Below are 11,267 nucleotides of genomic sequence, written 5' to 3' on the forward strand. Positions count from 1 at the left end.
GAAGCTTAAGCCACTTCTGCTTGAGTTTGATTCCCGCCTACCCCGGAGGAGATCCACATGGGGAGGCAGACCTCTCCTGGCCCGCCCGCTGCTCCCCTCAGCAGTGTACCTAGACTATCTGCCTGTTCTGCTCCCCACTCTGTCTCTGGTGAATCTTCTCACCATCCCCACACCTCTGGCCAGTACCCCAGTTCTGTATGCACAAATAAATAGATCTTTAAAAAAAAATACTGCTCGAGGGCCTCCCCGGTGGCGCAACAGATTGAAGCCCAGCACTCAAGCTGTCCGCAGCCACTGCAGCAGGAGTTCGATCCCCTGGCCAGGGAGCTGACCCACATGGAGCAGCAGACCTCTCCTGACCTGCCCTCTGCTCCCCTCAGCAGTGTACTTTATCAACCTGCCTGATCTGCTCTGTCTCTAGTGAATCCTCTCACCAGCCCTGCACCTTTGGCCTGTACCCCAGTTCTTGTATGCATAAATAAAATAACTTTTTAAAAAATAAACTAAAATACTGCTCCAGAGAGGATAATCAGTACGGGCTCTACTGCTCTGGGGAGAGAAAGATCCACAGATGACTTAAGAGGAAGGAAAAAATACAAATATCTTCCATAAAATATATGCAGCTAAATGTCTCTGATAGTGTAATCAGTATGGGAAGAAAAAAAATCCCTCTTTGGGCTCCTTATTATTTATTTAGGCAGATCAAAAGGCTTTTCCATCTAGCTTCAAACACTGTGGGAGTCATTTCAGATCACAAACAATACTGGTGAATGAGTTCTGAAAATAGCTTTCCTGGGAAGGCGGGCCATGTGCTGAGTGGGGCTTTGGATTCTGCTCCACACCCTAGCCTAGCTTACACACTCTTCTCAAGACAACAGACATTTAGCCCATCCACATTTAGGAGAGAGTCCCTCAGACTCTTCCATACTGACGGAAAGTGAAAAAAATAATTCCCAGCTTCATTGATATTTTGTTGGCTTGGACAGGTTTCCACTAAGCTAAGCAGTCCAAAAGACCAACCCCTCCCTGGTTCTTCCGTTTCATTGGGCAGATGGGAATCGGGTTCTTGCTCTCATTTAAACCGGAAGAGCCCTGTCACCCCATTTCCTGTTCCAAGTCACTTATCAGAACTTAAGCAGGAACCTTTGAAAAGAAGCTGAGAGAAGGTTGAAAAGAGCTAGGAAATCAACCTGGGTTAAGGAAAAATGTCCCAAACTGGCAAAGTTAGGGGTGGAGTCCAAAGTGAATTGCCTCTGGCTAAAAAACAGGAGTGGGGGGAGGATAAAATACCAGGAAATACCAGGTATATTCTCTTACCTTCACCCTACTCCACCCACAGACTGCCTTCTCTCCTGTGTCACCCAGTGAACTCCAAGCTAACAGGCTCTTTCCCAAATGACTGAGAAGGGGACAGGAGACAGGGCAGAGAGTTAGATATCAAAGAGATCATACGCGAAGTCTGCAAGCCACATATGGAAAAAAGCCAGCGTAGGTCCAGGAACTTCAAACCTCTTGGCCATCCATAATTCCATAGTAATGGGACAGAAATAACACAGATAATTGCCATCATTATGACAGATGCTGAATTATTTCTGATCAGAGACTCGGCCCAACAGTAACAACAGAACAACAAATACAATCACAGAATCCTAAGGCTGGGCAACACAGCAACGGAACAATGAACCCTGAATCACTAAGAAGTATAATTAATAAGAAATAAATATATGGCGCGGTTCTCCTGCATTAATGGCAAGTGGTACAGAAGTCACAGCAATAATTTTCATTCTGCATTTTAACATCTGGCCAAAACTTCAATATGATACATGAATTTAACTTAAGATGTTTTTAGAAATTACATAGGAAACTCACAAATTTTACACAGCAGAAAAATGAAGCAACCCAAACTCCACAAACTGCAAGAACAGGGCAAGTAACATTCTGAACCTTCACATACATAGTTTCTACCCCCCCAGCTCACACCACCACCACCACCCTACCCCCATCACACACACAATAGTAGCTGGGTATCTCTTTAGTGACAGAAAGAATCTCAGTAATTTTACAGAAATATCCATAGAAAAAATAAGTGATGAGGGTCCTCCTGGTGGTATAAGGAGTTAAGTCTCTGCACTACGAAATTATGAGCAATCACTGCAGCATGAATGCAATGGTTGGACAAGCAGCAGACCTCTCTTGTCTGGCCCACTGCTCCCCTCAGCAACATATTTCAGTAGATCCACCTGTTCTGCTCCGCACTCTATCTCTGGTGAATCCTCTCACCCCCCTCCCCAAACATCTGGCCTACACTCTAGTTCTTGTATGCATAAATAAATGAATATTTTTTAAAAAAGTGATGGGAGTTGTCTGCAAGGGAATAAATGGGAACGATAGGATATTCCAGACTAAATAAAGTCTGATGTAATTTGCATCTTAATACACACTAGATGAGGAACACTGACCCTTCACTATCCTAGAAGACAGGACAGTAAATCACTGCTAAAATCAAGACTTGTGCTACTGTTGATCTACCAAACAGCTAAGGCCACGTTCAACCAAAAATGTCAAGGGAATGTGAACATGGTGCTAATTATGGCTGAAGAGGCTGGAAATTGAGGTTGGTGGGAAATTCACTAAGCCAGGGACCAACCATGCATTGCAGTGCTTGTTACACCAAACACCTGCCCATTCCTTCCCTTTAAGACACAGCAGAAGCTGGCTGGGATGAGGCCAGGAAATGACAGAAAGGGAACTCTCTTACCTGGCTGCTCCATACTCAGGGGGATGCTGATACCTCATCAGTTGCCCCTCTGTCCTCCCTGGCTGGTTCAGACGATGCTCACTATAGAAGAGCCCTGGCTCTTGGGGCTTGCACACTACAGACTGGGGTGGCATGCCCTTGAAGGGATACTCTGGTGGGGGGCCTCGGTGTTCCATGCCCTTCAGGCTATGCTGGCTGGGAGGTGGCCCTTGAGCCTTGTAGAATTCACTGGAACTTGTGGGATTCTTGTAGAGGTCATTGGGCTGTGGTGGGGAGAGGGGAGCGCTGGTAACCGGTGGATGTGCCTTAACTCCACTGGTGGCCAATGACATCTGCATCAGTCGTTCACTCAAGGAACGGACATGTCCTTGCTTAAGGTCTCTGAGTCCTTCATCCTGGTGCATCTTCCCAGGATTGAGCCGCTGAACTGATGGGCGTCCCTCAGTTCTCATCTTCTGGTTGGTGACTCCAGTGACGTAGAAGGCAGCTCCAACACTGGCATGCTGTTGTCCCCGAAAGTACTGGGACTGGACCTTGGCTTCTTCATAGGTTGGGAGTTCTTCATTGTTCTGCATCCGAGGAGAAAGCTGCTTCTCCATGATGATGTTTTCTGACTGGATTTCCTGCCCCTGGGGTTCTTGTCGAGCAGCATGAGCCACAAGCTGTTGGTGGTGGTCTTGGGCACTCAACACATCACTCTGAGGGCCTGGGTTCCCACTGGCACTGGGAAAGGGAGGGCCATTCCCTGTGGCTTGCTGGTGTATGGCAAGCAGGTTGCGATTCTCGCTGGGATTGCCATAGCGAAGCTGCTCTTGTAGCAGGCGCTGCAATACAGTGGTTCCTCCACTGGGCTGTTCTTCGGAATTTCTCATCTCTATTGCTGGCGGTGCCTTGTGAAGAGAGAGAGAAATTGGGCACCTGGGCTGCCCTTGACCTGGGGAGGGGAAACAGGAATCTTAACACCCAGTAGATGGATAAATTAGTCCCCTAAAGGGGGAGAAAATGGGTATTTGGGGGTGAGGATTCCATTGCAGAGACAAAGTAGAGAACGGAATCAAGAATTAATAGATTGATTGTTGGCAACTCCTGGGATGAGAAACTTGGAGGCATAAAACTCTGCTTCCTCTTTCACTTTTAGCATGAATTTAATAATCAGTCTTGACATAACTCCTAAGACGAATGGGGGAAATCAGAAGCAATCAAGCAGAAGATCAGGAAGGGGAATTTTCCTATGTTCTTACAGGATTTATTTCTCTGCATTCAATTTAAATGGAAAATCCAAATGTGGCAGTGGGGACAGGACAGTGGAGAAAAGTTATCCCATAGACAAGATCTGTGAAGCAATATGTGAAGGAAGCTAAAAATGCCAAATAATAACTAAAATAAATAAACAGAGCTTGACTTGCATCAGCTAGAAATGATTCCTGCTCTACACAGCTCATTTTCTCTGATCTCATAAACCTCTGGATAGATTTTTCTTAAAATTCCTTTTTGTATTGTCCATTTGGGATGCTCCTTGGCTTAAAAAATGAAGGGTATGGGATAATTGTTACTGACAAAGTTTCTCTTTCAGCATCCAGGAATAGCCATGGAGATGTTGTTGTTGTTGGATGGAAGGTTAAAGGGGAAGTCCCCTTTCATTCTAAATACACCTGTGTTAACATTTAGAAATTGAAAAATTAAAAGGCTCTCCTTCAAGAAAGGATGTGATAAACTACCCCCCTCATCACCACCATTCATTCTTCTTAAGTAACATGGGTTGAGCGAAACAGGTATCCACAGTAAGACAAGATTCAAATTCTATGCTATGGATTTACGCGGTAACCTAAACAATTGATTCCTCTACCCTTGGCTTCTGTTCTCCTATCTGAAAATTAGAAGTGATCTCTCACTCATCAGAGCTAATGATGCATTTGGGAAAGCCTGCCATGTTGAGTACTACAATTCATTACTGATAGTCAGTAATAAAATGCTTACTCTGTCATGGTACGGGATGGACATTACGTCACACCAGTCACAATATAGGTCAACCTCACCAGCCACAGGTTCCTGGGTGAGAACTCTGCAGTCCGGCTCCTAGTCCCTGATTTCTATCTTAGGAAGTAGCCTTCCATCTGTGGAAACATGATGCCCTTTCCTTTCAGTTTTGCAGGGAGTGACCCCCAGAGATGTGTATGGTAGATGGAGAAAAGTCATCTTCTCTCTTTTTGCACTTCTTGCATGGTTACTGCTACCTGATTGCCAGTTGTTGTATCGAGCAGTTTGACTCCAGCGTTAACCTTCCAGAGGCTCTTTTTAGACCCCTTTCGTCATATACTTTAGGGGAGTGCGTAGCAAATGGCGGAGCAACCGGCCCTCTGCTCCCCTTTCCCATTGCCACACTCCTCCCGGTGACCCTCTCCAACTCCTGTACTCGAACAGTCAGACTGGGATTTCCTGAAAGACTGACAAGTATAACAGTGTGAAACTGGAGAGATGACTACCCAACTACTTTCCTCTCTCAAAAATATAATACAGGAGCATGTGTGGTTCAAAGAAAATCACTTACAAACCCTTCCTGCAAGGCAGGGAGTTTCAGAGATAGAGCTGCCACAGCCCCTGTAGAGTAAATACCTCCCCCGCCCATTCCACACCCACCCACCTGCGTGAACACACCCTTCCACATGGGCATGTGCACACGCTCAGACTTGCACACGCACACGCTCACACACACCAATGGTCCATACCTATTTCTGCTTTCTTTTAGGCTTAAAGCCTTGATCAGGATAGGGAATTCTTGCTTATGAGCAGCTCCAGAAACCGCAACGCAGATTCCCTCTCCCCTAACACTCAGGTTCAGGGTAAGCGCCGCCAAGAGTCCAAGCACTGGTCACTCTGAAATGTTCAGGATGGGGAGGGAAAAGAAATAAAAACGTCGTTTCTATTTTGCCACCAATGGCCAACAGTTAAGCAAACCAGTCCCTCCAAGGGAATGATTTGTCCTCCCAAGGGCTTGCCTTTGTATGTGTGGCACAGTCATCTACCAGGGCAGAAAGGAACCCCACTGGCCAGAAGCTATGTTCGGGGGCGGGGGTTGGTCCCCAGTCTCCAGGGGAAAGAAATGTTCAGGTCTGAGACTGGATGACTGCCCTGCTCTAACTACACAGCCCTAAAATGCCACTGCTTCCCCTCTGAGTTGAAGTGGTAGGTGAGCACAAAAGTAATAACCACTGTCATCTTTAGGGTGTGACCTTTAAACTGCCATCAGCAGCAGGGCAGGTCAGTAAGGCTCATAGCCTTACACCCCAGAAGGGAAGACAGACACTGGGAGGTAGTTTGGGGTGATAAAAATGCTCAGTGAAGATCCCACTTTAACTGCCTCAACTTCAGATGGGTAAGCACAACCTAAAATGTCATTTCAGCCAAGTCAGTAAGGATTCATTGCATGCCGACTATTGCAGTAACTTGCCAGCCTCACGCTAGAGACAATATGGGGTAAATATAGTTCCTGCCCTCCTGCCCTCATAGAGCTTACAATCTGACTGCCAGTTTCGCTCAAGTGACAATGGTGACGGCCCATCTAAATACACAGCAGCACCTGTTCTGCATGAGATGATGCCTCCACTTGCTTTCTCAGCACTACCAGTGCCCCAGTAGCTTAGCAAATGGAAACTTCTAGACTCTCTTATAGATTAGATGCAAATGCCCACTACAGAGGGACTTGAGATAGTCCTCATTTCTAATTTCTTTTTGCCACTCGAAAAGCCCATAAAACCAATCAAAAACGGTTATAAAAGTGAGGAGACGGTAGTCACAAGACCCACATTCATACTTTCTATCCCAGCCTAGCTCACCCCTATCACTTAAAGGAAATGCTTCAATCCACACCAGAGACACTATTTGAAGAGAAAAGCAATGCAAAGGAAGCACGCAAGCATCTCTGCATTTTGGGAGCAGGTCCAAAACATTCAAGTTTTAAAAAAATCCACCAAAACCACACAGTGATTAATTTAACATTATTTCCTTGCAATGCTGCCAAAAATAAAGTGAACAGATATAGAGTGAACAAACAAGGAAATTTGTCTTTCCATCTTATTTCGGCCCAACACACAATCAAAATCAAAAGCAAAATCATCTTCAGACTGCAAGGTAATTATTTTAGGGTGTCTCCCCCGATTTCAAAGCAGAGGAACAACTGCTAATTGAAATCAAATCTGGACTGTTAATACAGCTGCTATGGTAAATAACCACCAAGCTTCTATTGTCCAATACCATACAAAACAGTTGTCTTTTTTCTTCAACTGAAACACACAGAAAACAGCCTCAGGCTTTTAAACTTGAGTCCCTGGCAAGAAATCACCATACAATTCTTTTCCAGTACTATTTGGATTCTTCATGCTGATTTTGACTGGCTTGATCCTCACACCCAGCTCCTGACAGAAAACTTTACTTGTCCAAAGACTTACTCTCTTCCCTTAATTTGGTCCTCACTCTGCAATATCCTTTTCAAAACCCAAATCACTTTTGTCAACAGGACACAGATCCTCCCTCCCCACCACCCCACCCGCTGGCCTTTTTGATTCTGTTTAAAAGAGGAAAAGAAGTCAGCCTAAGAAAAAAAGCTTTGGTATTCCTCTCCAGTTTACTGGGTTTTTTTTTTTTTTCTTTCTAAAGAACTTATGCTCAGCTACATGCGAAGAGTCGAATAAGGAGGAAAACACTACTCCATTTATTCGAGAAAGGGAAGGAAAAGATTCCTTGTCTCATGTACAAAAACTAAAATGGTATGAACTCTGCAACCTTCAATCTGCAACACAGCTTTAATCACACCACTGCCAGGGGTCTGACATCATCTTCAATCAATAAAATAACCTTGTTTCTCATGGGCTGACCCAAGGATACTAATACGGGAAGAAAAGGTATTTGTGGTTCTCTTTTTTAAAAATACAATTTGAATCTATATGGTCAACTCTCCAATAACAACAGGGCAACATGGCCAAGCCAAATTCTTATTCCATTTGGAGTTAGTGGCCTCTCCTAGTATACCTGGGAGCTTGAGCCAAAACACTTTAGAGACACCAGATGTTTCCCAAGCCAAGTCCAAGAAAATCAAGATTCCAAGGTGGCCAGGGCAGACAGAAATCCCATCTTCAAACACATGCTGAAATAAGCTTGTGAGATCTTACTATCCCTTCAACATCATCCTCCCTTTTGCCCCCACCCCTCACTCCACCAACCAGAATAAAGAATCTAATTCTAAGAAACCTGTTCCTCTGCTAAATCTTGGTCAACTTGTTCCATATGATTTTACTTCCAGCTATATGGAAAGGAGCCAGTGTACAGTTTTCCCTGTATCTACAGGCACATATTTGTGCATTCAACACACACACACAACACACACACACACACACCTGCCCACACAAAAAGAGAGGCAAAATGACCCACTGAATTCACTCATGTCTCTAGATTGTTCTATATTGTGAGACTTAAGTGCCCCAGAGAACACCTTTCCCAACAGTCTTGCAACCCAGAATATTAATTCACTTCCTTGGTCAGAAACAATGGTTGTTTTGCAGATCATCCCTGAACTGTCAATGGGACATAAGCAGGTGGTAGAAGTACCATGGTCAAGAGCTACAGCCTAGAAGTCACATTGGCCCCAAGTTCAAATCCTGGATCAACTGCTTACTAACTGCCCTCACACATGTCGACATTCTTGACCTCCCCAAGTCTCAATTTCATCATGAGCAAAATAGGGATAAAGGTTCTCCGATGTTACTGGGTTGTTATAAAGACTAAGGCGGTGAGCTGTATAAAGTGCTAAGTACTGAAACTGGCACATAGCTCAAAATATATTAGCTATAATTTTTATTGATAATTTCAATGGGGCCTTTTTCTGGAAGGCTGTAGCAATTTTACATAGGTTGAATTTTTTTAATCTTTATTTGAAATTCAGCATTGTACAGGACCCTCCTATCAGTAATCATTAAAAGCAGAAGGGTTCCTCAGGTACCATCTAGTTTCCAATCCCTTCTTCCTACAGTTGAATATCAGGGCTGACAAAGGGTTAGAGTCAGGATCAGAATGCAGGTTTTATTGCTGACAGGGCAACAGACTTTCTACTGCAATACCTTATTAAGCATTACTAAATTGTACATAGATGCTTAAAATATTTATTAGGTCGCATTGACTGGTTTTCAATGACTTGAAAACCTCCCTTAATGCAGCCACCCATTTTCCAGCCATTGGAAATACACTTGTTAATGTCAGGAGCGAAAATTCAAGGAAATAAGAAGTATGTGGTGAAGCTTAAAGTGTGACTGAGGGATCTCACAAAATCTCTCCTACGTAAGCCAAGACATGCAGGTGCATTGGACAGTAACACGAACCTCCACCGATCAATGTTTCCAGGCCCCTGTTCTAGGTCTTGTCAGCATCATAACAACTTGGCATTTGCTTTAACTTAAGTCTAGCACCAGCTTAAGAAAAGGCTTGGAGTTTAGCCCCACCTCTTTGCTCCTATCTCTATCTTTATCTAGATTAGATTACAAAATTATTTTAAGATCCATGGTAAGACTTTGGCATTTCTAAATCTTACTGAGGATCAGGGTCAGTTTTCTGCTTCTGAGGTGGTAAGTGAAAGGTATGGTCATTTTTGATCCAAGTTTTTGCACTCAATAGCAAAGAATCTGTACATGTTTACAAGGCAACAGAGATGATTAACCCTAAAGTGCACAGGACACTGAAATATTGGGTAACAAGAATCCTGCTGCCACCAACCCCCCACATCCCTTCACACACACCCACTCCTAGAGAATAGATCACATCGTCACAGTCTCTTTCATCTTGCCTCAAAAGGAGAGTAAGAAGTCCATGAAATGAGACTGAGAAAAAACTGCTCCATTTAAGAATGTATCTAGAAACTGACTGCTTTGCCCCATCACCTATCTCGGATGGCCCGCTGCCCTCTTTGATTTTCATTTTTACTTTAAATTTACAAGTAATACAAGCACAACTTGCAAATATTTATGAGACCAAAAGAAAAAAAAATCAACATTAATACCAAGACCTCTAATCAATCGCTTTTAGCATTATAGACTATTTCCTTAGCATTGTGGACTATTTCCTTCAGTGTGTTTATACAAAGCAATAAAATAATGTACATATAATTCTGGAACCTACTTTTCACTTTATCGTAAGTACTTTCTCTATGGTGCAATATAGACTTCATAACAAACATTATAATAGTGGTGTAACAGTCCATTAAATGAGTGTATTAAGATTCACTTACCCATTCTCCAGTTATTAAGACATTTAAATTTCTTCCAATTTTTTGCTACTTTAAATGTTACAAAAACATCTTTGTGATTTAGCCTTTTTCAATATTTTGGACTGCTTCCTAATGATAGAATCCCAGAAGTGAAATTAATAGGTCAAGCAGCATGCATGTTTTGAGACAACCCACTAAAAACTCAAACTAGTGACACCAAAGGACCATGAAATCTCTCCCTCATTTAATGAAACGTTCTTTTACTCCCATTTTTCCACCAGGGCAGAGCAGGACTTCTGAGAGGGAAAAAAGCCAAGAGAAGCAGTGTAGTATCCCAGTGGCTTGCGAAATGGCAGAGTGGAATGTGGGCTCCCCTGTGAATCCAGCTTGCATGCACTTGCCCCAAATTGCCACCCGGCCAAGAGGCTAATTAGTAAAAGCATCAGGTGGGTGAGAACAGGTTCATGGCCTGTAATGGCACATATCATGTTTCATTTTTGCCCTTGGAACAATCTGACAGTCAGCTTAAAGACATTCAGTTCTAGTGACCCTGCTACATTCTGAGAATTCAATTTGTTAGTTTTAGGGGACCATGCTTCAGGATATTTTCAAGGGCATTTGCTATAGAGAACTAAGCACATATGACCAGAGAGCCTGTATGTGTGCCTCTAGTTGCAGCTATGGTTTAAGTGGCACATGATAGGGCTGCCCTGTTAATATTCTATGACTAAATGGCACCTGTCTTAAATGGTCAATAGGCCAACAGACATAGTTTTATTTACAGACTCAACCATAAAACCCATCCAGCTCTGATGCTGGGGAAGCAGTAAGCCAGAGAGGCCCCTAACCTTGTAGAAGCAAATATAATAGGCATCTCTCCCTAGGTTTCTTAGGCACAAATCTCAGAAGAGGGCAGCTCTGCTTCCCACCCTTTGCCCTTTAAGTTTTTTCCCTGATTCTTCTGCATCTTCCTCCAAGCACCAAATATGCTCAATATGGAAAGCTCATCCATTGCTGCACTGTCCTTAATAGATTTTGTACACATCTATTATAGCACTTTACACACCATATTTTCCGTAGTTATTTGTTGAGCACTCATCTGGCCAGGCACTGAATGGGTTGGGGGGGTATAATAAAAGAGAAATAAAACAGAATCCAGTCCTCCAAGAGCTCCCAGTCAGGCAGAGAGGACACACTCTCAAGGAAACCAGGTGTGAACAGAGAGCTATGGCAATGCAGAAATGCAAAAAAAAAAAAAAA

The 11,267-nt window shown here is 43.6% G+C and overlaps 1 protein-coding gene across 1 annotated transcript in view; it reads right to left on the reverse strand.

Annotated features, from left to right (window-relative positions):
- The window catches only part of AMOT (angiomotin), a 72,457-nt gene that overhangs the window by 51,891 nt on the left and 9,299 nt on the right, over nt 1–11,267 (reverse strand). The window contains exon 3 of the mRNA XM_012727241.1: nt 2,759–3,692. Coding sequence (XP_012582695.1) covers nt 2,759–3,630 — 872 coding nt within the window. The 5' untranslated portion in view covers nt 3,631–3,692. The remainder of the gene's footprint in view (nt 1–2,758; nt 3,693–11,267) is intronic.

The sequence above is a fragment of the Condylura cristata genome, unplaced genomic scaffold, assembly GCF_000260355.1.
Source record: "Condylura cristata isolate star-nosed mole 26May11 unplaced genomic scaffold, ConCri1.0 scaffold00019, whole genome shotgun sequence".
Classification (NCBI taxonomy): Eukaryota; Metazoa; Chordata; class Mammalia; order Eulipotyphla; family Talpidae; genus Condylura; species Condylura cristata.